The 27,596-nt window shown below is 33.2% G+C and overlaps 1 protein-coding gene across 4 annotated transcripts in view; it reads right to left on the bottom strand.

Annotated features, from left to right (window-relative positions):
• CSMD3 (CUB and Sushi multiple domains 3) overlaps positions 1-27,596 on the bottom strand; it is a 1,146,349-nt gene that overhangs the window by 293,916 nt on the left and 824,837 nt on the right. For all 4 annotated transcript variants that reach the window (XM_045805628.2, XM_087864412.1, XM_045805629.2 and 1 more), the window contains 2 exons: positions 22,675-22,844; positions 11,537-11,693 (listed from right to left, as the gene is read on the bottom strand). In XM_045805628.2, coding sequence (XP_045661584.1) covers positions 11,537-11,693; positions 22,675-22,844 — 327 coding nt within the window. The remainder of the gene's footprint in view (positions 1-11,536; positions 11,694-22,674; positions 22,845-27,596) is intronic.

Genomic DNA, 27,596 nt, shown 5'->3' with positions numbered 1-27,596 from the left:
TCTTGGCACACAGAAGGTGTTCAATGATTTTTGTGAATGAATGTGGATTTTTAGAGGCAATTATCTTGAGGAGACAACTGAAAAAGAAACTAAATGCTGATGAGGACTAAAGTTTATGAAACAAAAAAAGTCTTCAGGAATTTCCTGTATGGATCAATGTGTGACAGTTCCACTTGGGTGAAAATATGTTAAAATAAGGCAAATGTAAACAGCTTCAGAAACAGAGCCAAACAAGAAGTGAGAAGTCATTAACTCAAATCGTGACATATATTAGATATAAAGGATACATGGTCAAGCAAGTCAATCTTTCAAATACAGAAGCAGAAATGGCAGAAGTAGTAACTTTGAATTTTCAGCACACATTACTTTGCATCATCAATCTGCATACTTAATACTATTTAAAGTGTCCTTGCTCAAAAATTACAAGTTTGCATGCCTTCTACCAGACATAATGTTCAGTTTATCATTCAAAATGCAGCCACTTCTGAGTTTTACCATATATCATTTATCAAAATAAAAATGGAAATCAAGCTCCCTTTTCAAGGTTTATTACCAAATTCATCCTTCCTTAATTTGAATGTTCTGTAAATGTGGTTGGCAATTGCTGGTGATGAGGTAAAATGGAAATATTCTTTGTAAATTAAGATAATTTATAATACTTTGCATTGTAGATGAAAATGCACATGGACAATAGTATATAAGCTACAAAGCACAACATAATTTAGTCCAATTTGGTAGAATTATTGTTGCTTATTCATAAATATTCAGATCTGTCTTATCTTTATGGAAACATTCAGCTGCCAGTCTTTTCATTGAAAAGCTCAAATACTTGAAACTGACAATTAAATAAAGATGTGTGTGAAAAACCCCATATACTATACATATTCACCATTCCTCATGAAATTTGATACTCTGATGAAATGAAAATTTCTAGAGCACAAAATGAACTGAAAATCCACATTACCTAAATCCTTTTGATTTAATGAATGACTTTTAAACTGAGATTTAATTCCTTTCCTGCCACCATTAGTATAAGGATTTCTAATTTATTTTTAAGTCATTATGTGAAACCCACAAATGAATACCAAGAATAACATAACAACTTCACCATCAGGTTCTATCAGAGTCTAGTATCATAGTGGCTTCAGATTAATATTCTTTCAGATTAGTTTTCAGATTAACATTCATATTAATGGATTCATATTCACATACTGTTATTAAGAAAATAAATATTATAAAACAAGTTAAAGCTCCTTTTTGTTCCCTTCTCAGTCCTCTTCTGATTTTTCCCTACCAAGAGCTAGCAAATATTCTGAATCAGTATATTATTCTCATGCCTAGTTTATATTTTTATCACATATCTATATATCGATGAACAATACATAGAATGTTTTGCATTTATACATCTTTAAAAGTTTTATTTATTTAACAGAGAGAGAGAGAAAAAGAGCGCACATGAGCATGAGTAGGGGGAGGGGCAGAGGGACAGTGACAAGCAGACTCCCCGCTGAGCAGGGAGCCTGGATCTGGGCTCCACCCCAGGACCCTGACATCATAACCTGAGCCAAAGTCAGACACTTAACCAACTGAGCCACCCAGGCACCCTCACAAGTATTTATACATTTTATAAGTTATAAAATTATTTTTAAATTTCTTCCGAGGCTTTATTTATTAGCATTGTATTTTAACCTTTATACACACACACATCACACATACACATTTTATTCATTTTAACTACTCTGTGGTATTACATTAGAAACATACTCCAAAATGGATCTATTTTCCAACTGATGAGCATTTACATTGTTTCCAATTATTCTCTGCTACAAAAAGGCTACATTTTTTTGTCTCCTTCTGCACATGTTACAAACATTACTAACCCATGTAGGGATCCAGAGTTCATTTTGTCCTAAGATTCCATCAAAATCTGCTAATTTGCTTTTTAACTTCTGCCTTGGCCTACCGAAAGATAAATAGCTGAATTCCTACCTCGACATAATTTCTGTGCAATTTGTTTATGAGCAACAGCTATGTATTCACGTGGGGAAATGTCACATAGTTAGCAGAACAGTAATACAATAAGGCAGATGGCTTAGCAATATAAATATTTGAAAACTCAATCTTTGAATGTAAGTCAGCATTTCTGATGGAACTTAAAAAAAGAAGATCTTTATATACTTTATTTTTTTGAAATTCAGTTAAAATGTAAATATGTACTTAATATTATAAAAGTTACATTTTAGAGTATTTAACGGTGAAGGAAGGTATGTTAGATGTATAGACCAAAAGTAAGAAATTTCAAATTGTTAAATAAAAAGGAAATAGGTTGTCAATAAGGGAACTGAGAAAGCATGTTGGCTAAATACAGTAAAGGATAACATCCTTTCTGAAACTAAAAACATTAATTAAAGTTTAAATAACAATGCAAGAAAACAAAGAATTGATTATTCTATCATCGTTTTAATCTCTATTGAATTCTTTGGTGGATTTGGTTCATAATATTTAGTAGAACAATCTATATGAATTATCTTTAATGTTTGATTATTAAATTCTACTTAAGCCATGAATCTTGCATGAAGAAGTCTCAATTTAGAATGCTTTATATTTAAATGAGGATGTATACAAAATAGAATGTCGACTTTGCCACTTTAAAATTTGCAAGCAGGAAAGAAAGAAGAATAAAATTCGCAAGAAGGAAATTGTTCCGGTCATGCACAACAGCTGTGATAATCCTCTTTGATTCAGACATAATAAAGAATATAATAGGAATAAAGAGAACAAAGTATTAAATGACTACATATTCTTTTTTCTCACTTGTCAAACTAATAAAAAAAGGCACACACTTATTCCTCACTAGTCAAACTCTATGAAACATCAAACTTTGAAAGCACAAACTTTATAAGAATCCTTGAAGAAGGCAATCCTTACAGTTTTCAGTATATAGAAGTAAAACATTTAAACAAGCAAAAGTTTGTGGAAATGACTGATACCCATTTCCAACTGGAGAACAGGAGATATGGTAAAGACTTCTTTTTTTATTTTGTTTTTAATTGCCAATGCTCTAAATCCTATGTATAAAGTTCTGAGTAGAAAACATTACTCACAGACTTTCCTATATTTTAATCTGTTGGACATGAAAGAGTGAGTGATATTTTTAAATGTGCTAGTTTGTGTCTTGCACATCATACATTTCTACATCATTCTGGGATGGTGAGATTCAGCTTTGCCCGAACATTAATTTTTAACCATCAGCCATTTGGTATTTGGCCAAACTGTATAGTTGGTGCATTCTAGATACATCTAGGAATGGAATTTTACTAGATACTGCCAAATTACTCTCCTAGGTGACTTTACCAACTTGTATTCCCCGAATTTAAGAGTTTCATGTTCTTCAAATTGCCATCAGCATTTAGTATTGTAGAGCATTTTAATTTTTACTAACCTCATGAATGTGTAACAACATATTATTTTAGGTTTAATTTTTTTTTTTTTAAAGATTTTATTTATTTATTCGACAGAGATAGAGACAGCCAGCGAGAGAGGGAACACAAGCAGGGGGAGTGGGAGAGAAAGAAGCAGGCTCATAGCAGAAGAGCCTGATGTGGGGCTCGATCCCATAACGCCGGGATCACGCCCTGAGCCGAAGGCAGACGCTTTAACCGCTGTGCCACCCAGGCGCCCCCAATTTTAGGTTTAATTTTTATTTCTCAATTTCTATTAAGCATTTTTTTTTGTTCGCTTACTGCCTACCTGAGGCTTCTTTCGTGTGAAATTTTTTTTGTTTTCTTATTAATTTATAGATTCCTTTCTATAGAGTTTATATTTTTCTGTTACATATATGGTAAATATTTCCTAAAAAAAAATCTGCCTTTCTACTTTATGGTGTGTTTTGCTATAGAGGCATTTAAAAAATACATGATGACTGGGGCTTGGTGAGGAAAACAGAAGCCACTTAGACATTTTGAATTGCTAAGATTCCATGCAAGAAATAGATACATCTTTATTCCTACTGTATTGAGGGAAAATACAAGAAATGCAGACAGAATGAAGGTCAGAAGATCACTGCTGGCTTTCAGGACATCCTGGAGTTCAGGGAAGCTGCTGCCACATAAAACCACCTGCCAGTATCACACTCCCGCCTGCTGTGCGGACAGACAATAATGGCTTTTCCATTCCTTCCACCTCTCGGCTCTCACAGGACTGCATTTAATTGGCAGAATCTAAGTAGAGATCTTTGCTGGCAAGAATATGGGAAATACAGTTGCCAGGTTTTTAGTCTCTACACTTCAGGGAAGTGTTTAGAAGGGCAGAGATATTACTGATTATCGACAGGTTTTTGCTTGTATATCTTGTTTTAGAAATCTTACTCTACCTTAAAGACATAGTTGTTCTAGGCCACACTTTTTTTCCTAAATATTTTATTTTATTTATTTATTTTTAAAGATTTTATTTGTTTGTTTGAGAGAAAGGGAGATAGTGAGAGAAACCATGAATGGGGGTGGAGAAAGAGAGAAGCAGCCCTGAAGCGGGGCTCAATCCCAGGACCCAGGATCATGACCTGAGCTAAAGGTCAGATGCTTAACTGACTGAGCCACCAGGCGCCCCTTTTTCTTAAATATTTTACTGTTTTTATATGCACATATAAGTCTTCAATCCCCCAGAAATTAATTTTTATATAAGGAGTAAATTAGTAGGTCTTTAAAGTTCAAAATTTACAAAGCTTTTTGGGATGTCAAAGTTATAAAAATGACAGTGACTATTTTGTTATTCTATCATGAAGAACTATCGAATATTGCCTATGTAAATGACAGATAATCAAGAAATATTTCTTTAATATTTTAGTTAGAATACCTTATATTACATAATGCAGCATTAGTCAGTACTTCCTTTATTACCTGGCTAATTCCAAGTTTTAAAAAGTAAAAGAAATGCCAAATGCATCTGTTAAGTGTTTATGGGACATAGAACCACATGGAGTAACTTTGTTGCTCCCTTGTAATTTATTTATTCTTTACTTGCATTTGCATTAAATAAACTATATCCAAAGAATAAAGTTACAGTTAGTAAGTCATCTGATGTTTTGTGATTAACCCTGCCAACAACATACTAGTAATTCTATTAAAGAGTTTAAATAAAGATAACTTGTTATATATTTACAAAGTTAGTGTATAAGAAAAGGCATCACAAATTAGCTAATGCCCATCATTAATTTGAATATAAAATTTGAAATGGACATGTTCCATGTGGATTATTGAATCATTTCAAGCAACAAGACTGGAAGGCTAAAAGGATCTAAAAATAGCTGAACTTTTCCTTTGGGATAATGAACATTTCTCCAATGGGCTTTTTAGTAAATTAAATGTGCCGAGGTGATAACAAAAGGCCCAGAGATAGTGTCTAATGGCTGGGCATCATGGACATTTACCAGATCAGCTTTTGAGAAGACAATGCTATAATCCATCAAAAAGGTGCGATTTAGCTCTGTAATGGATGGTTGTTTAATATACCCAATTACTTTCTACTGAATCAAAGTGTAAGAACTACAAAAGAACAGAGCTAAAATAATCTGCAATGAAGCATAACTTCAAGACATAAAGTTTAAAGACTACACAAACAACATAAAAGACACTAGGTCTAAGTTATTTCCTGATTGTAAGTTTAGCCAGTAAGAAAGCATTCCGATTCTCAGGCATAAAATGATAAAAGTGTATTTGGAATGAATTGCATCTACTTTTTAAAATATTATTTGTTTTTACATTTACATCAACAATAAAAAAATGATAAATCGGTGGAATTTCAAATATAAAACATCCCAAACTCGGGTTGGAGATAATATAGTATGGTGATTAAGAGGTAGAGCCCTTCGGTTCAATTTCCATATCCGTACTTAATAGCTTTGTGATCTTGGGCAAGTAGCACAACTCTATTGTGCTTCATTTTCCTCTTCGTCTAACTGGGGATAGTAGTACCTTCCTCATAGTGTTACATCTTATACCTAGTAGAGAGTAGATAAATGTTAGCTGTTATTTTTAACTCTAATATTTAAAGGTACAATAGGGTTGAAAGGTCTCTCTGTACCTTTTAGGTAAAACATAACCCCTCACTATAGTCTACCTCGTCCCTGACTAGCTTCCACTTTTTCATTTTGTCCCATTCTCCTTGCTCATTCAGTTGTAGCCACACAGCTCAAGCTCAGGCCTCTCTTGGGCCTTTGCACTTGATGATCTATCTGCCTGGCACCCTCTTCCCACAGATGTGGGAACAGATGTGGTTGTCCCTTCATATAATTCTAAAATCAACTCAAATAATAACCTCTTCTGAGATGGAGTCCCTGAACCAACTAGCCACAGTGGCTCCAACTCCTATACTCTCTCTCCAATAGCCCGGTTAGAAATTATTTCTAAATGCAGTTCTCTTATCCTTTGTTCTTGTCTTTTCTGTCTTGTCCCACTAAAAAGTTAGCTCCATATGAGCGGGAACTTTGTATTATTCACTGTTCTCTTTATCTCCAGGGCATAAAACATTCCAGAGGGGAAAGACAAACTATGATTCCACAATAAATATAATTCCAGCATAGGAATAAAAAGGGAAGCTAAGACATATGACCAAATAAAAGTGACATTTCTACAATGAAGCCTTCAGTAAGAGAGATTCAGTGAAAGACACCAGATTTACAAATGCCTTCTTGAAATACGTTTTGAGTAGCTGAAGAAATCCGGTCAGGTTATCCTATCAGGTTTTGCCAAGTTCTATTATAGAGAGATCCAGAGCACAGTGATGCTTTAAGAAGGACACTATAATGATACCTTAATTTCTAATCTGTTCTTCCAACTTTAGAAGGAGATAGTAATTTTCTCTCCCTCTCCTCCCCTACTCCCTCTAGGTAATGCAGCTATGTCTTTGGGGGTCACAGGGAAATTGTCAAATAATTTGTATTAAAAAATATGCCTCATCTGTATCTTTATTTGGGGTGAGTTTCAGATTTCTCCAGGGCAAGAGTATTTGATACCCATTAATTGGAGAAGAATGGAAGAATGGCCTGACTCAAAGAGGGAGTTAATTCTGAGAGGCTGAGTAGTGGGATTGATTTCCTAACAGTAGTCAAGATCTGACCATGTTTATCATGCCAGTTTACACTCAATCAGGGTAGCTATCTAGGCTTCAATTGTTCTAATCAAACTAGATAGAGTTGACTGAGAAATTTACCTGGGAGAAGGATATCGTTACAAAGGCTAAATAAGATAATTCTTAACAACTCTTAATATTATGTTTTTATGTTATGTTCATCTTAATGGATACTGATGGAAGAGATTTAATTTGCTTTAGAAAAATAAAGGAATGGGAGAGTTTCTCCCCTCAAGTGTGGTGTAGCATTTTCACAAGTATATATATAATTTATTTATTAATGAAGAAGAGAGAAAAAAGCTCACTGTCTTCTTAGTGTAGTAGAGCTAAAATTACTAATAATGGGTAAACCAAATGCTTTTCCTTTCTAAACACCCAAGAGTCCAGGCTTCCATAATACCACTAATCTCAGAGGCATATATTGATGCAACATTTATGGACTTATTATTTTTTTGGAATAACTGTTACAGCTTGTACATTGTAGCAGACACTGTAAGTCGTATTCTCAATATCTCTTCTCATCCTCCTCACAAACAACCCCGATTTTGTTCCCAGCAGTAAAAGAATCATAGGAGGCAATGTAACATGGCGGTCTAGTAATAAGATGATCATTTAGTCTGCCAAATAATTCACTTCCCAGCTTGCCTTGCTGGGAAATTCAGGTATAACCACGTGGCTCAGTTTTGGATAAAGAGAGATAAGAGAATGTCTGGCATAAGATTTTGCATTCCTGATAAAGGAGGCATTTGTGCTTGGCACTACCTATTCCCTTTTTCTCCCTGCCTTGAATATGCCTGGAGTTAAAGTAGCCATCTTGTGACCATATCACAAGCAGTAGGACAAAAAATGAACACCCTAGGGATGCCACAGCAGAAAGACAGGGGCAGGACCCTTGTTGCCTAGGTGGGACAGTTGAATCAAGAATCTACCCACCTGTTGCTCATCTTTTATCTTATACGAGAAAAATAAATCCTGGTTATTTAAGCTATGGTAAGGTTTTCCATTACTTGAAACCAAAAGCAACATCTCAACTACTGTGTCCACTAGTCCATTTACTACTCTTAATGATTATATAATGAATAGGCCAATAAGACAGTTGAAATAAAATGTATGTTAAAAAGTTCTGTTCTAAAATATTTCCTCATTTTTATCTCAGCCAAATGTGTTTCTCTCTACCTAAAACTGCAAATAATCAGGCAACCACACAAGTCAACAAAATGGACAACAGAAAGATAGGGAGTGACTATCATTAGATAAGATACCTGTCATTACATAAGGGTAGTCAAAAAAGGCCTGTTTGTGTTAATGCTAGAATTGTGAGGAGCTAGGTATATGGGATTAATCCGAATTGGATTATTTGCTGTATTTGCCTTGAATGGGTTTAACAGGATCTTTCTAGTCTCTGTGCCTTTCTTCATCCTATTCTCTTTGCCTGGTATACTCCCTACCATTTCTTTTTGTGACCCACCAACCCAACCTTTGATACCATCCCATTTATGAATCCTTACTTGATCTGCCCTAGAGCCAACTGTTCTCTCTTCTGTCTCTAATTCTCTTAATGGGAACCCTAGGAACTCCTCTCTGTCACAAAGTGTTCTCTCAGATGTTTCAGAGGCTAAGTTTGGATAATTGTAAAGAGGAGCACAGCACAGAATGGCAGAAGGCATTAGATTTAGAAATGACCAGATACAAGGATTCATACACAAAAACATGGTCTTTTACATTTTCCCCCATGTTTGAGCACCTTAGCAAATTCTTTTATGTTCAGAAATTAATTACTGCCTCTAAGAAGTTTATGAATATTTAAAATATGTGCCCTTGTGGAATCTTCTTCTATAACACAAAGGCATTTTATAAAATCAGTATTCAGACTACATGTTAATTTACTAAGAATATGTAAAGAGATGCAGTTGAACTAAAATTGACTAAAGACATGAAGAGAAGAAATGGCCCCTTGAAGAAGTATGCACAGTATGTTTGCAAAAAAAGTATAATGACAGTACAGTGTGATTACTTGTATTAGTTGAGAACATAAACTACTGCAAGTGAAATGTTAAAAAGTAAGCTAACTCTAACTGAAGGTGTCAGGGTAAGTAAGCATCAGTGGGAAAATAGCAAAGATGAGTCTTAAAGTTCAAAGGCTCAGCTGATGCTTCAGTTTGGGACACACCAGTAACAACTGTTACCCTGAAAGAGAAAGCAGCCCGGCACGGGTGCTACAGCTGGAAACGAAAACATATTTGGAGGATGGGAATAAGTTTCCATCAAAGTTAGGAAATCTGGGGTTAGCTATTAAGATAATTGCAGTTATGTAGAAAGATTGCCATTTGTCAAAATCAGAAGTAACACCTTGGAACAAATACAGTTAATGATAGATGTGCTACTAGTTCCAGGACCCTCTCCAAAAGGGGCTCAGAACACAGCTGTTGATTCAGAAAATCAGAGGACCCTTCACCGACCTGGTGATATCCACAGACAACTTGGAAGTAGGCTATACATTTCAGTTCCATATCAGAGATGGAAACATTTTAGTTTTAAGTCTGAGACTGAAAAATATTTATATATGTATACCTACCCTTCTAAAAAATAATTGCTTTTATATTCTCTTCCCCATTCTATAACTTTCCATCTTCATAATGACACACATTCTATAATGAACAACTAGAGTAATTAAGAAGAGTGATTTTAAATATTCACTTTTTAAGACATCTCTTTTTTGACATGTGGGAGCTCATACTAGTGACGATAAAGTCAATGATTTGACTCTTTCCAGACACCTAATCGCCCCACACAATTTTAAATGCAGGTATGTCCTACAACGTCTAGCATCTTTGCATCAATAATCTCAAGTTACATAAAATTTAAATATCCGGAAAAGAAATCTAGGTTTTTTCCTATGAAACCCATTAACATTTTAGACGAGGAAAAATGCAAAATGATGCAGAGCAAAGAAAGATCATTATGTAAACATTGAGCCATGACTTGAAAAATGTCAGCAACTCTGTTAGAAAACAGAGAAAGGGGCACAGAACAGTAGATTTAAAAAAATGTGCCCTTCTGAGCAGATCACACCAGTTATATTTGAGCAATAATTCTCAATACTATTACTCTTAGTATATCACATAGTAATATCTGTAAACACAATTTGCTTGGATTTTCATTTTTCTTAGGAAGTACTTCATAAAAAATTGCATTGTACACAACAGTTTCCAGGATTTAAACATATGTATTCAACTTTCATTTTGTTAATTTAGGTTTTGTTATGTTAATGATGTAACAGTTCCAGCACAGGTAGGAAAAAACCCTGAAATAAACAGGGAGCAAAAGTAATATCTTAGCCATATGCATCAAATTTTAAAATATAATACAATTTTAATATACTCTCGTCTCCTACTTCTCATATTATTAAGAAAGAATATTTTCACAAACAATAATTTGATTCAAATTCTCTTTAAGATCCCATGTGAATATCTTTGATACTGTAATCTTTTTAATTTCCCAGTTTCTACAATAGTTTCCATTCATCTGACTTCTTGAAAAAATTTATAGGGGTCATTAGATCTTTTTCAAATATTCTAAAAGTAAAGATTACTGAATGTTGCTGCTTAGTTTATTTTGCTAAATTAAATGAATATTCTGAACTTCCAAGAATGGATTTGATCTGATTCTAAATTTCTTACACACACAGCTAGTAACCATCTCAGTTTTGCATGAGCTTTACTTTCTTAGTGTACTGTCTTACAGAGTAGAAACTCAATAAATATATTACTTGAATATAATTTATTGTTGATAGATGTAGTCTGTTTCTTTTATTATGGCACTGGTAAAATAAATTCATTTAATTCATATAACAATTGATGTAACCCACCGACCTATGGTTCTCAGTCTTTGAACTTCTACTTGTTTAATTGTCAGAGTAGCCAATTGGAGTATAACACAATGGTTCTATATGAATTTATTTTTAATAAAGCAATTCAACACAAAAGCAAAACATAATAAAAACTTAACTCTAATGTACATTCACCCTAAACCATCCAGTTATTGTTAATGACTGTCCAACATATAACTACCACACATTGCAAACACTGAGTTTCCATCTATTAAAAAAATAAATTATATTTTTAAAATATTGGATGGGGAGAGTACTGCTATTTTAAAAATACATAAATAAATAAGCCACAAATTACTTAACAATTCCGAACCTTAGCTGTTTCAACTGTCAAATTGCAAGTTAGAATACCTTAATTTATGGAATTGTTGTTAAGGTCAAATAAAATTATATGTATAGAAGGTAATTCTACACTTCAAATTCAGGCTCAAATGTTGGGTATTACTTCATCTGGTAAATTGCAATCATTTAATAAATACTCAGCTTCAGTGTTTGGCCATTTTTTCCTTCCAAAATACTTACTGGTATAGACAAGTTGAAAACCTTCATCTGTTCCTTCAGAATCAGAATTAAATTCTAGCCAGAGTTGATTTGAAGTACTGCTAAGTGTCAATCCTCGCATAGATGCACCAGTAAATGCACCTAGTAGATGAGTCGTTTTATCTTTTCCATCATAAATCTGCAAAACATTTATAATTAAAAATGTAAATGTGCTAATAAAAACCAATCAAATCATGTGTTTATATTTACGAAGAAGAGGAAATTATCAAATTCTTCCTAAATCAGATCACTCATGTTCCCCAAGGTTAATTACATATATCAATTCCCACATACATCAAGCTAAGAAAGTTAGAATCCATATGGATAATTTTAAAATTTCAAGCTCAGTATACCTTAAGTACTCATATTATATAATTTTTGATCTTATTATTAAAATAATGTTTTTTTTTTATGGCAGGCATTTAAAATTGAGAATATCTACAGAAAGATTGGTTTCCAAGGTTGGTTGGTTGTTTTTCTGCAGCTTGCTCAAGGGGGTCAAATCCCTGTTTTTCTAATAACATAATTAATATAAAATATACTTGCTTCTTTTGCAATTTCTATAATTTACCCATTTCCTTTAACTTAATCCATTTTTGGCCTGTAAAAAATAGTAAATGAGTACCAAATGTTTTTAGAACTAAGTAAACAAGACAAAAATATACAAAACAAAACTGATGAGTTCTCAAACATCCCCATGTAATTCTCATTCTTCTGAAGGGGTAACTTTTCATTATATTCTAATATGCTTTTCTTTTATCAGTGCATTATAGACATCTCTCCAGGTCAGTAGATACAGATTCTGCCTTTTGAGAGCTGTGCAATATTTCACACAGTGACACTACCACAACTATCATTCCCATATTAATAAATTAGCTATCATTCCCACATTAATAAATTCAAGTTTTTTGCTACTAAGAGCAATACTGAAATAAACACCTTTTAACATATACCTCACATTTTTTTCGTACTTGTATTTTCAGAAGAAAGTTTTCAATATATGGGATTTTTGAGCTAAAATGTTCATGTATAGCCATATTATTTCCAAAAAGTACACAGAAGTGGAAGGTTTGCCAACATTGCATGTTACCATTCTTTTGCCCTTAAGGTATGAATTTTCAATGGAGTACTTATGCCCCACTCTCCCAAGGCAGTGAAAATTGGTTTTTGCTTGTGATGAAGTCTTATATATATTACGATGATTGGTAGGGCTACAAAGATCACTCTATCTGACCAATTTTATTCCATAATATTTAGTTTCATAGGGTTGGGGCTCATTAGATGAATGATAATGAACAGAAAAAGCTGAGAAATGCTGCTCAAAGTTACTTATCTCCTGCCTGAAACTGTTTACTTCTAACCTGGTATTAGTGTAAAAATTATGTTGCTGTACTCCTAATCCCGTGAACTTGCCATAACACCAGTGTTCCCCAAATGAGGTATTCATCATGTTTATGTCATGTAAAAGAAAGCAGTTAGATGGTATGCAATGGAACTTTACATTATTATTATTATTATATTAACCTGCATGATAGACTTTTCTTGGGCTAAATTTTTGGGTTAAATTTGATAATCTACATAGATTGTTTTCTATAATTTATAAATGAAAATTCATGTACAGTTTTTATATTTTTTTCTTTTTTTCAAATTATGTTTAGCAGGTTTTAGTGTTCAATTTATGTTAACATAATAAAACAGACTGGGAAATTTTCACTGTATTTCTAATATTGGGATTATTCAAATAAAATATCAAGACTTCTTTATTTATAGGCTTAAGATATTTTTCAGCTCAAGAAACTACCTTTGAGTTTTTGTTTATTCAATTATTCCTTGTCTATATGATCCTTCTATTTTCCATTTAGAATGCCTATTATTTGTATGATAAGTCTCCAAAACTGTATTGTGATTCTCCTATACTTTCTCTTCGCATCTATCTTTCCCTCAGTATTGTAAACAATCTTTCACTGAATCTTCCAAATGAACAATTAGATTTTCAGCAGTGACTAATCTCTTTTTAGGGCTTCTACTAAAATCTTAAATTTTAGGGATGCCTGGGTGGCTCAGTCCATTCGGCACCTGGTTTTGGCTCAGGTCATGATCCCAGGGTCCTGAGATCAAGTCCCACATTGGGCTCCTTGCTGGGCAGGGAGCTTGCTTCTCCCTCTGTCTGCCACTCCCCCTGCTTGTGCTCTTTCTCTGGCAAATAAATAAATAAAATCTATAAAAAATTTATTTAAAATCTTAAATTTTAAGATCATTGGTCAAGCTCTAGAAAGTCTCTCCTCTCTCTCTCTCAGCACTCTAACTGCTTAAGATTTTTTCAAAAATTTTAAATTTATTTTCAAATTTCTTTTAATGCTCCCACAGTTTGAATTCAATGTACACTACCTGTTCCATGCATTTAATTTGGTCTTTCTTCCTCCCAGTTACTGAATTCCCCTTAAGTATGTATTTATGTACCTTAAGCTATTTATAGGATTATATTTCCTTATTATTGATATAGGATTTAAGTGTTATAAAGACCAGCGATAAAATTTTATTTAACATGCTATAAAAATGTAGCTTGTGTTCAGGGCCCCTGGTGTCCTCTCCAAACCACATTATCCCATGCTTTGTCTGCACAGGAATTTTGAAGTCTCTATTACCAGGACCTTCTGCTCTTTCCCTTTGTGATTGAGGGAATCTGCAGCTTCACATGAGTCTCCAGACTCCACCTGCTTATTTACTGTATTAGCACGGAGAGGGAGGCAAAAATAGAGGGAGAAGTTTCAGAGCTGAACTCAAGACAACATGGTCATGGAATTCCTAAAAGAGAACATTTTACTGTTCTCTCCCTTCTTTTAAAAGGTCTTTCTGTCAACTAAAAACAAAAACAACAACAACAACAACAAAAGTGAGTTGACTGTTTAAAGAGTATCTGAGCACTAGATAGAGGGCTGCATGGACAAATTTCCTAAAATCATACAGGAGTACCTTGAACCCCCTCGTGGGAACTTACTGGACAAATAAGTTTCTGTTTTAGTTATCAGCTAGAAGTTATTTATCTTCAACAAAGCTGAACCAAATGTTGAGGTTTGTTAGCTCAGGAATTTTATTGTTTGATTACGTAAGAGTCAACTTTCGATTTCTTAAGAAAAGACGTCACCGGTGATAATTCAGAGACAAGGCAACACACTTGCTGGAAAACACACTTTTATGTCTGTGAGTTTCAAATGTTCAATATTCTCAGAAGCTGTTTTTGAAGACATTTATTTTATAACTCTATATATGATATAGTTCATAAATTCTAAGTTTAGAGCTATATATTCACAACCACACCATTAAACCAGAAGATCCAGTGGATCTTATTTGTGGTTAAGATTGTCTAGGTAACCCCAAAGAATATTTTCATTTTATTTCCCTTACTTTTCACCAGCATCTAATTCATTCTTATGTTAAATATAAATAATTGTTTCTTGGATTCGACTAGTCCTGCTTTTATGCATGGATACACTGTAGGAATTTCATTTCTCAAAAATAGCCAAAAAAAGGGGCAATATGAATTAAACAACTAATTGATGTAAATGAGTAAACAGAAATTGGTTCTTGAATTCTGTTTTTAATTTTTTTGGAAGTCTCTCCTAATGTTTTTCTTAAATTTTCAGTGGTAATGAAAAAAATGTTGAATCATAGGAGAAACCCTCACCTTACACACGAAAATCATTCTCGTATAACATAATGTTTAAAAAAATAACAAAATAATTCAACTCATATTTAGTTCTATGCATTGTATTAGGTGCTGGGAATAAACTTAAAAAAACAATTAAGACATCATTCTTAACCTGACGGAGATTTAAAAAATATTGTCTGTCCCAAGAGAGACATTTATGTATGCCTTTCTACTTTTTAAGCTAGAAGCATACTTTTTTCTTTTTCAAAAGAAACTGTCTTTAAGATATCATCTTAAAAATAATCATTGAAAGAAAAAGGATGAAAAGGGCTAATAATATATATATATTAGCTAATAATATATTATATTATTATATTATATATATTATTATATTATATTATTATATATTATATTATAAAAAGATGAAAGGGCTAATATATGTTAGCTAATAATATATTATTATGTTATATATTATATATTATTATAGTATATTATATATTATATATATAATTATATATAATATATATGTATGTATATATATACAATATATATGTATATAAAGGGAATATATATATATACATATATATATATATATATATATATATATATATATATATATACCAGCAAGGAGGATCTAATTCAGCACCAAAACTCACTAACTACAGTTTATTTAACAATGTAAAGTCAGAAGGTAGAAAACAAGTAACACAGAAATACCACAAAATCATAAAAGTAAAATGAAGTGTGATAATTCAACTATAAAATTTTAGAAGCATGTATAAAGTTATTAAATCAAGATGAAAAGGAAGTATTAATTAGCAAGTCTTTAAAGAGAGAACAGTTTTATAGTAATGATCAAGCCAATGCTATTTAACTTGTAAATAAAATCTCTTCAAATGTATTCAAACGCATATGGAAGCATAAAGACAGTAAGAAATGACAAAGCAGTATAGCCAAAGGCAAATTACTTTGGAAGTGGACATGGATGCAAGCATGTAAATAAGAAAATAAAACGAGCAAAATGTACATTTCATTTAGAAGTAAATTTTCAGGGGTACCTGGGTGGCTCAGTCTCCCTTTGGCTCAGGTCATGATCCACGCTCAGGATCAGGCTCCCTGCTCAGCAGGGAGTCTGTTTCTCCCTTTCCCTCTACCCCTCCCCCCCACCAAGCTATCTCTCTCTCAAATAGACGAATTAAATCTTAAAAAAAAAAAAAGTAAATTTACAATACAGAGTGATTATATTGGGTCTTACCCACAGATCTTTTATTTGAGATCATTACTTTTCATATTTGTGTTCTGATTAAAGTCAGGATAGTTAAGTATGCTTTTATTTGGGCCTATTTTCTTTTTCTTTTTTTATAAGTTCATTATTATTATTTTCAGCATATGTCTTAATACCTATTTCTTTTTCAAAAAATTTACAAATCTAAAAAAGAACAAGATAACTGTATAATATATTTTTTGTGTTGGACAGGAGCGGATTCTGGTGTTTCCCGTAGAAATATTCTCAGTTACTTAACACCTAATTCAGATAATGAAGACTCACTTTAATGTCAAATTTAGAATTTCAAGTTGATTTAAGAATTAATATCATGAAAGGCACTGAGGGCTTTTGTAACATTAATGAAACTCCTTGATACGGCTCTAATTTGTCAAATGGTTGCCATTAACCTGGTAGTCTTATAATAGAACAGACTAGAACTCAATGTTGCCATTTTCAGTTACCAAACCTTTTATAATGGATCAGGGCCTGAAATTAGTTTCAGTGTACAGACCCTCCTAGATTTGGAAGGTCAAACCCTACTATAATGTACTGCTTATTAACACTCAAAACTGTGTTTTTGTTTATAATAAATGCATGATTAGAAGGCATATTCTCAGTCATTCCTCTAATGAATTAGCAAGTCAGATGTTATCTGAACCTAAGAGCAGAAAGTACATAGAAAATAAAATCAAAAGAGAGAAATCTCACACGTACATATGTATAATCACACAAACCTGCAAATTATTCCCGCTCATGGATAGAATTTTTCTTTTGGCTGCTTGTTTTATAGGTTGATTTGGAAATGTAAATAAAGATTTTCTAATAAGGTGAGTGAGATGTCAAAGTTTGAAAAAAAAAAAGAATAATTTTTACAATTGTTAATCATAAAAGACAATGTTCCAAACCTTATGCTCTCTCCAAAATAAAATGAAACAGAGCAGAGAACTTTTGTTCATATTAAAATATTTACGTCTTTCAAATAGCCATATAATGTATACTCAATTATAAGAGCTAATATATTTTAGTAAAGTAGTTTGGAACACAAGGAAGAGTGAGCTTTTCAAGAGGTTTAGTTTTGTGATTATATAACAGAGTTGAAGTCCCAATTCTACGGTTAAAGCTGTATGGCCTAAATCATTTCACTTCTGTTATCCTCAGTATGGGAAAGAATGAAGGGTTTTATGAGGTCTAATACAGCACTCTCAACAAATAAATATTCAGAGAGTGCTTTTGGAGGAAGAGATAACAAAGGATTACCAGGGAACAGACAAAGTTGGTAGATGTGCATGGTGGGCGTATGAGAGTTCTGGTGTGCTAGACAACCAGCTCTCAAACAAATAGAACTGGCGAATGTATACACCCATACATACATTAAAAAAAAAATAACTTCTATTAATATAAAGAGAAGTTGACAAACTTTTTCTAAAAAAGAATTAGAAGATATTTTAGACTCTTTGGGGGATAATATCTCTGTCATAACAATACTGCCATTGTAGCACAAAAACAGGGACCGATAATACGTAAATGAATAAACATGGTTCTCTCCCAGTAAAATGTTATTTATCGAGATGGGTTTCAAGACCAATTTGGCCAATAGACTGTTTGGGAATCCCTGACTGAAGGGATGTGTAGCATGCAACTTACAAACAGCAAAAACAAACCAACAAAAAACAATATTCATTGCTGCAAATTCCACAGAGCTAATTGATTCTTTCAGTGTTTTGGGGGGTTTTTGTTTGCCAATTTTTTGTACCTGCAACTTATAATTGCAACTGACAAGCAAGAATGATTCCTAACTGAATACTGCTTGATTTTTTTTTATGTTAACAAGATCAAAGTAAAGCAATGTAAAAAACAATGTTATATCAGAAAATCATATTTTTAAATGACAGGAGCAACTTTTTGGCTAAATTGAATAGTAGTTTTTAATTCTAGAAAATATGTACTGTCAAAATTTTGGTGTTATTCACAACAGAATGGTTACAGACACAGCCCATTCTTAAATTTAAATATAGACGATGAGAAAAGCAATAGATGAAGTCAAGATCTGTAGTGTTTGTCATTTTCTGCAGTGTAACTACTCCCAGTATTGCTAATATCAAGCTATCAATGTGACATCTCTGTATGCAGAGCTGGGAAATCATGGACACCCTGCATAGTATTTCCACCATAGAGATATAATATACATAGCTCACCTAAAACCCACACATAATAAAAGCAGTAAAATAATTAGGAAATGAAAAGTTGTATTTGTTATCTTTGTTTTTAATATAACTTAATTGTAATATAATTGTAACCTAATTTAATTTTTAGTAATGGCTATGTTTAACAACCAGTTTGCAAAATTACTGAAAATTTAGAAATAGGTTCTCACGAGTAGTATTTCCAAAGACTAGCACATGGGTTAGGAAATAAGCTTGAAAATAACTCATCTTGAAAAACACCATTTTAATAACTTTTCTACCATACTGATAAAAGAATGTTATTAGTGTTATTAATCAAGTCCTTCAACCATCTAGTTTCTATACATATGACAATTTTCTTAACCCTTTCTTTCAGACTCTCAAAACCAATATTAAGTTATTTTACTGACTCTTTTCCATAATCATCCATTCTGTCTACATTTCGCCTAAGACATAAATCTTTACACAATACTGAGTGTGGTAAAAAGATTGCCTTGAATTTTGTCCTCGCTACATTCCCTTATCTAAACATAGTGCTCAGTCTTTTTCTGAAAATAAAAACAAACACTACAACAACAAAACAGAGATAGTATTTCTGATTGCTATTCAGCTTTTGTCTTATCAGGCTGACAATGGCAACTACTCACTGCTGATTGTTTAGAGTATACATATAATAAACACCCCCTATAAATGTTAATTGAAAGAATTAATTAAATTACATATTTTGAGTGAGGGTTTGAGAAGTTCAGTATTCTTGCCCACTGAATTCCCAAAGCTGGTGTTTATCAGATAATCTGGAGAGCTTTATAAAAACCCACAATTTCAGGTACAGACCAACTAAAACAGTTTTCCCCAGATCTACTGAATCAGAAAAATCTGGTAGTGGTGCCAGGAATAAACTACCTAGAGGAATCATATGATCAGCTATATTTGATATAAACTTTATTAGTATGGTTGTATATAAGTAATCTATGGAAAGAAGATGGAAGGAGAAAGAGTGGGTGGATGACTAAGTGGGCATCAGTGGTGCGCTCTTAGGAAAGTGTGTGTGTGTGTGTGTGTGTGTGTGTGTGTGTGTGTGCATGTGTGTGTAGCTATAGATAAAGTCGGTACACACACATACTTTTATTGTTGTTGCTGTTTTAGTCAGATTCCAATACAGTGACATTATATAGTAAACGCAGCCAGAAAAAAAAAAAAAAGACCTTTTCTAAACCTTACATAGAGATTATAAGAGAATGTTATTCCAAAGAACATAGCTAATCCTACCACGTAAAGAAAAGCAATGCTTTTAAATTCTCTCAGTCAAGGGGCAGAGGGTTCTATAATGGGCTATTTGTTTTACTAATTTATTTATTTTTTTAAAAGATTTTATTTATTTATTTGAGAGATGGAGCTAGAGAGCAGAAGAAGGAGGAGCAGCAGAGGCAGAGGGAGCAGGGAGCTCGACTCTGGGTCATCCCAGGGTCCTGGGATCATGACCTGAGAAGAAGGCAGCCGCTTGACCGACTGAGCCACCCAGATGCCCCAGTTCTACTAATTTCATCTGATTTTCCAGTCTGAATGGACAAAGAGCTGACTGCATGAGGTATAATGTTGGAAAGTGCTGGGATGGGGATGGGCTGTCATGGACTGGTTAGCAGTGAGGGAAATCACCCTGCATCATGAGCGGACGCTGGGCTCCTTAGTCTTTGGAAATTAACCATCTGTCCTTTGGAAGGCACATCTGTCTCTTGTGACTAACTGTGCCTGTGTCAGTAGGTATTTTTGAACTAGTTGTCCATGGGATTAATGGAAGGAATAAGACAATATATAAGCATTTACATCTTAAACTGGTGGAGAGACCATGAAGACGACAGAGTTGGAGGTTAAAGCCCATCCCCAACTGTCTCTATACAGTGGCTTGCTGAAGTTACTCTGAAATAATAATTCAGAATAAACCCCAGGCAAGATTATCAGTAGGGGGTGTTTCTATTGTAATATTTAGTATATAATCTTTTCAACTTGGGGAAACATATCTTTCTTCTAGGAAAGTTACAAAAATCTTTAAAAATTGCTGGGGATATAAATTTTCATCCTTATGCTCATGAAAGAAAAATCCTTATTTATTTAAAAATCATTATTTAAAGGGCCTTGAATTGAATTTTTCTGCCTTCGTCTCTCTTCCTTTGTCTCTCACCATCACATGCACTCACAATGTCACTGTTTACTGAGGTCTCAACCATCCTCAGGTAGCACAGGTCACCAGTGCATGTTACCTTACTCTAAGGAAGCAGCAGATTATACAGAAATCACTCTGAGGAACACGTTAGGGCTATTCTTTTTAAAGACATCACCTGTTATCCGAAATGAATTTTAAATTAATAGACATCATTCAGTATGGAAAAGTAATGGACACTTTTTCAAGCATCACAGAGAGTAAAGAAATATTTTAGGAAGAATGGTGGTAGCCCTGGGGAAGCACTTCTTAACTGTTAACTTACAGCCATATGTTTATTATTGTTGCTTGTGCCATACAGGTTAGTGGCTAGCCTTACACTTCTGATCCATGTCCTGATATATTTTTCCCCATACTTGGCCTGAGAAAAAAAAAATAAGCACTGCCTCACTTCTAGGTTTAGGCATCCCCATTAATCTCAGCACTGACTCTAATACAGCAAATAAAACTTAAAAAGAAAATCCAAACAATGAACTGGAGGTTGAAAAGATTATAAAGTCAATTTCTGTTGCCTATTGGGGAAAAGTGCAAAAACAGGAATGGCCCTAAATTAATAGTAAAATTGTATACATCTAGGGAAATTCTCCACATCTATACAAATCTTACAAGCACACAGTACTGTCTGTGCTAGAGAACCATCAATTATCGTCAAAATTATATTCTTTTTTAAGAGAAAAAATAACCAACACTCTCAACACTATTGCTAAACAAGGATCTCCTACCCCTGCCAACTTGAGATGTCACAATTTTTTTTTTAAGATTTGTGAGAACTGAATTATGTTGAATTTTTTACCAGATAAGGAAAACTTGACAATTAGGAAAAATTTATGCAATTATTTTAAAAATATTTAAATGTGATTTTTATAGAAGTATTTGTTTTTATTCCACTTCCTCATATAAATTATATTTACTAAAACACTTACTTTGTAAAATATGAATCAGCAAGTAGGGGAATATTTATTTGTCTAAAATTGTATCTATTAAAAAAGTAGGACCCTTGCCTACTTCAACTTTTTAGAATTGATAAATTTTACACTAAATATTTATTATTATTTTAAAAGATTTATTTATTTATTTATTTATTTATTTATTTATTTATTTATTTATTTATTTTAGAGTGAGAGAACATCAGTGGGAGGGGTAGACGGAGAAGGAGAAAGAATCTCAAGCAGACTCCATGCTGAGCGTGATGCCAAATGTGGGGTTGGATCTCAGGACCCTGAGATTACCACCTGAGCCAAAACCAAGAGTCAGAAGCTTGACCAACTGTGCCACTCAGGCACCCCACTAAATGTTTATTATTAACAAAATACATTTTTCTTAAGTTATTTATAGATATGAAGTCATTAGTTTTATGTATTTATAAAATATAAATATTTTTTAATCATAAATGCAAAAAAATCCATGTATTAACAGAGATAACCAAGTTACTTTATATCAAAACAAAAATAAATCATTACTATATTTCTTAAAGAAATGACCAATCCTGTGTTATGTTTTATACATATGATCTATTGAATATAAGCTATTTGACATGAAAATGTTATTTTTGGTGTTATTGAAACATTAAAATTTATGTATCATAAAATAAAAACATCTGTATTATAAATAAACATTGGAAACAAAACATTTATCTCAATGAAAATGATAATAGGAAAACGGGAAATAATGTATAATTGAAATCTATGAATGGCAGAATCAACTTACGGTTGATTGTACATATATATGTGGATATATATATGTATTAATATATACTTAATGACTAAAAATGATCAAAATACAAGTATTTCTGAGTTTACCTACCTTAAGAACATCTCCTTGTGCTAAATGAAATGTTCTGGCTGAAATATTGATTCCCTTTCCTGCTTGAACCTGAATACTATAAATGCATTCATGGTTGTTTTCATAGTTGAGTGGATAATTTGGAGAAAGCAAAATTCCTTCATTATTTGTTGCAGATGCACCACATTCAGCTGCAGGAAAACAGAATATTGAAGCACAGTTTAATAGAAAGCATTATCATTTTTAGGTAATGTAATGTATGGAAGTGTTAATGCATTCTATTTTAATTAGAGCCTAACAGGAAAATAAGGTACAAAATGGCTGTGTGTTGTAGATGATTCATTCCCTATCAGATAATATATGGGAAGAATGAACAACTGCCCATGGACAGGACATTTGTACATAAGTGGAAATACACAATAGTTTCAGTATTTCCCTCCTGCCCCCAGGGTGAAAGGATAGCATGGAAAAGGATGAGAACAAAATATTTTCAGGACATATTCTAAGTTTGTAGATTTCTGGTTAACTGATTACCTTTAAATTTACAATTTATTTATTTTAAAATATAAAAAAAGGTAGAGTGATCAATTCTGTTTCAGAATGATACTTATTTGATCTTTTTATTTTTACCTTTTTTTGAATGTGACCCCTTTCTTCCCAATAGTCAGCATTCCCCTGACCCAAGAACTTCAGGAACAAAAAGGGAAATAAATACTACATTGCCTTTGAAAATTGATACAATGGGTAAAATCCATTAAATAATAATTGTAACAAACGGGGCACTTTTGGAAAATGGATCACCTTTCCCAGTTTAAAAAATAAAATAAATTCTCATAATCAGTAAATGGTACTGTTAACTCACTTGGATTAACTTTGCATAATTTGAGGACATGTCTAACTACTTAAATTAGGAATTTCTCAATTTTCTTCAAATTTAATTTTAATTTATTACTTGAAAAACCTTGCAGCAATATTACAAACCAAACAAGTCCTTGTAAGTTCCCAAACATATTTCTTCTGTCTCAGAAATTCAATGAACTCAGTCTTCTATCAGATCTAATAACTTGCTTCATGTTACCACACCACAGGCCAGGGAGAGTTGTATTTTTCAAAGGCTTAACTTATCAAGAAAATAAAGCAAGTCATTATGTTCCAGAAAAAAGATTTTTAAAATAATGATTCATGAGAATAATCTTAGGAAGTATGTAACAAGGTAAAATATAGTGAATTGCTTTAACTTTTAAATACAATGTTTAATGCTTAAACATTAACGAAATAAGGCAAAAGAAAAAAGCCTAATGAGAAAATGAATATGATCAAAATGAAGCAGTCAGTATAACAACAACACAGTGTGAAATAATAATAAAAACCAACGATGTGTTGCTAACAATCAACCGGTCACATGAAGAATTGCCATACAATTGAGCTCCTTCAAGTTCCTTTTAAAGTAAAAAGAAAAAAAAAAAAACTCAAAAACTCCCAATATTGATTTAAGTTGTTCTCATTTTTATGTAACTTAAGCGTGTTCAAACATAAAATAAGTTCTTATGCTTATAGCTGTACACAATTATACTACCAAAACATGTTTTAAAACATAGGAATAAAACTAAAAAAAGACAGTAAAATTTAAAATAGCAACATGTATCTAATGCGGCATTAAGATTTCATTTTCCTGAAATTAAATTGCCCTTGGCAATGTGGATAAGGAGCCAGCTGCTAGCATACAGGCTTTTGGAGTTTGCTATTCCTTTAAATACACTATGCTATAGAATGATTCAATTCTCCCTCAACTTACCCCTCTCTAAACTGCTGAGAAACTTTCATCTACATGGTACAGTACGATGCCACGTGTCTTTCACTTAGTGCAAATATATATATATATATATATATATATATATATATATATATATATATATATATATATATTTTAAATCTGTCTCTTTTCCTTCTTACTAGTTTATTAGAATCTAGGTATACTTCCGGGGAATAAAGACAAATGTATCAGACCACATGGATGATGCAGAATACACATGTATTTTTATCAGTTAGATTATTTATTAGAGAATACACACAGTTTTAACTGTTACAGAATCATGGAGTTCTGAGGATACATCCTTGGGTGCCAGCTTGCAAAACACTGATACACTGATTAGGAGCTCAGGTTTTAAAAATGCAGAGATTTAGTTTTCAAAATTAAGAGATTTAGTTTACAAAATTAAGTTCTATCTATACGGATTTAGCAAGTTGCATATTTTCTCTAAGCCTCAATACTGTCATTACTACTATGAAAATAATAATACCCTTCTCAGAAGGATGTTTTGTTTGTTAAGTGTGAGCTGATAATACATGTAGAGCATTTCTCACAGCGCTGGCATACAATAAGAGCTCAAAAATTAAAGCTATCATTATAAATATTTAAGTGTGAATACTAATAGTAGCATTATGTGCCATATACAGAAAAAGAGTTTTAGGATACTTACATTGTCCCCAAAGTGACTATCCCATGTAGAAAGACATATTTGTATGTAAAAAAGCCAGAGGACTCTTCATAATTTTGGAAAATCACTTATAATATTAAAATCATTTTAACAACTTGAATAAACTGAACAAAACAATAAAACTGCCCCCCCCAAAATGCACTAAGTTACTTCATCACCCTTGAAAATATACTAGTAATTTATTGTTAAGTTCTCAACATTTGAATAGATGGTAAGTGCCTTCTGCCTTAAATATTGTTGGGTCTATATTGTATAATTTAACAGAGATCTGTTTTTATATGAAAAATAACCTGCTTCTATTATATTTTAGTATTTCAGTTGGTTTAAATGGCTATAAATGATTTTCTGGTTGGTGAAATAAAATGAGGACTTAATCCAGAATGGAAGAATTAAGGAAGAAAATTTGGATTAAGTTAGTACCTTTTGCATTTGCTCAGAGCAAAATGAAAGCACACTTGCCCTTGTTGAAGATATACTGAGCATTTCAAGAAACCAATAAAGCATTAAATCAAGCATGGGGCTCATCTTGGCATGAAGCCCCGTGTAACTACGTGGCCTTCACACCCATGAAGACAATTCTGCATTTTTTTTTTCCTCACGACAACTCTACAAGGTAAAACTTACTTTCCCTAATTTTATAGATGAAGACTCCAAAGTGAGCTTTCTTCCTAAAATCTAACAGTTTGTATCAGAGGGATTTACACCGGGATTTACATCTGCCATTGCCCATAGGAATAAAATTATAAATATATAATTACTCTTTCAGATCAAAATTCTTCTTTTGTATGACAGACGGCACTGTTAATAATTACCCCCACACAACAGGTGCAGATTGAGACTATCCTAGATAAACTGGTACGCAGGGTCACGTTTTTCTTGATTCTTTAACAGTTGCGTACAATATTACATTAAAAACTAAGAGGATTATTTTATGTGGGCTGGTGTGTGTCCTGGAGATCAAAACATATCCACCCCACTTATGAATTATTAGAAATAATTATTAATGTTCAGTATGATTGTCACATTGCAAGAGAAGATCTTGAAATGTAAAAAATGAGAATCACTTCAGAATGTTCCATGTACATATATAGGAAAGTGAACGAATCTATTTTTTTCAACAAGAGTCTTAATAAAGTAAAGGATAAAGAGGAATGAGTTAAGGAAGAACTTATTTCACCTCAATACTAAACTCCAGGAGCTAGGTGATTAATAAAAAAAATTATTTTTACATGTAATCTCATCTTTGATTTTGCCTTTGAATTTCAAATATACCCCAAACTGGCTTATAAATACCCAATGTAGGACCAACATTTGCTCTATACAGGCTCTCTTCCTGTACTTTAGCTACATCACTCTTGTTTGCAGCTGGAATCGAGTGGGATCTAATGTTGAAATTAACAACCAACTCTGCACAGTTTGACCATATGCCTGAGTCTAGCAATGAACCCGTTTCTTTTTTTTTTTTTTTAAGATTTTATCTATTTATTTAACAGAGATAGAGACAGCCAGCAAGAGAGGGAACACAAGCAGGGGGAGTGGGAGAGGAAGAAGCAGGCTCATAGCAGAGGAGCCTGATGTGGGGCTCGAACCCAGAACGCTGGGATCACGCCCTGAGCCAAAGGCAGACGCTTAACTGCTGTGCCACCCAGGCGCCCCAATGAACCCGTTTCTATCTCTGTTGTGTAATAACCTGACACGATGATGTTTTCCAAATGCAGATCCTATCTTGTACTCTGTGTCTCAAATATACTCACCATCGGCAAGTCAAAGTCCACAGAATGTCATGCAAGGCCATTTATACTGTGAATCCAGTCTTCCTCTCTAGCTATGACCCACCTTTCTTTTCCATGGACCCTGCAATTCAGCTCTCCTGAACTACGGGCCCTTTGCCCTGTTGTCATATTCAGCCTTTATAGGTGCTGCTGTTTTCTCCACATGTAAGCATCACCTCTAGTTCTAGCAGATATGATTTCAGGGTCCAAAGAAGCAAATGACTTGCTATGGAATTATACTGCTATGGTTCTTGCCAGCATCACGTGGCTGTGATGGTGTATAAAGTAAATGAAATAATATCACACTGAAGAATCAGGGGTAATTCTCACAAATAATAGTCGTGGCTGTAATGTTCATGAATGTCCAGAAAAAATACCGTAACCACATTTTCATTGTATGTGGCATGACTACTACAGCAAGTTTTCACAAAACATACTAAAAATGAGAAGATATTGAAGTTTTGGCAAATTATGACTGAACATTCTTAAGATAAGTTAAAATCACCTGAGGGAAAAAAACTAGCAGCAGAACAGCTAGCCCTACGAGAGAAGAAAGATGGTTAGTTGTTCTGGCAAGACAAGTTTATATAAAGAAACATCAAGTACACGGGAAAGAGCAGTTTGAGTAAAGGAAGTCCTAGAAATCCAAGTGAGGTGAAAAACTGTCATCATC

Source organism: Ursus americanus, chromosome 9 (genome assembly GCF_024610735.1).
Source record: "Ursus americanus isolate L20-20 chromosome 9, mUrsAme1.1.p, whole genome shotgun sequence".
NCBI classification, from domain to species: domain Eukaryota; kingdom Metazoa; phylum Chordata; class Mammalia; order Carnivora; family Ursidae; genus Ursus; species Ursus americanus.
This window is presented reverse-complemented; position numbering and strand designations above follow the sequence as displayed.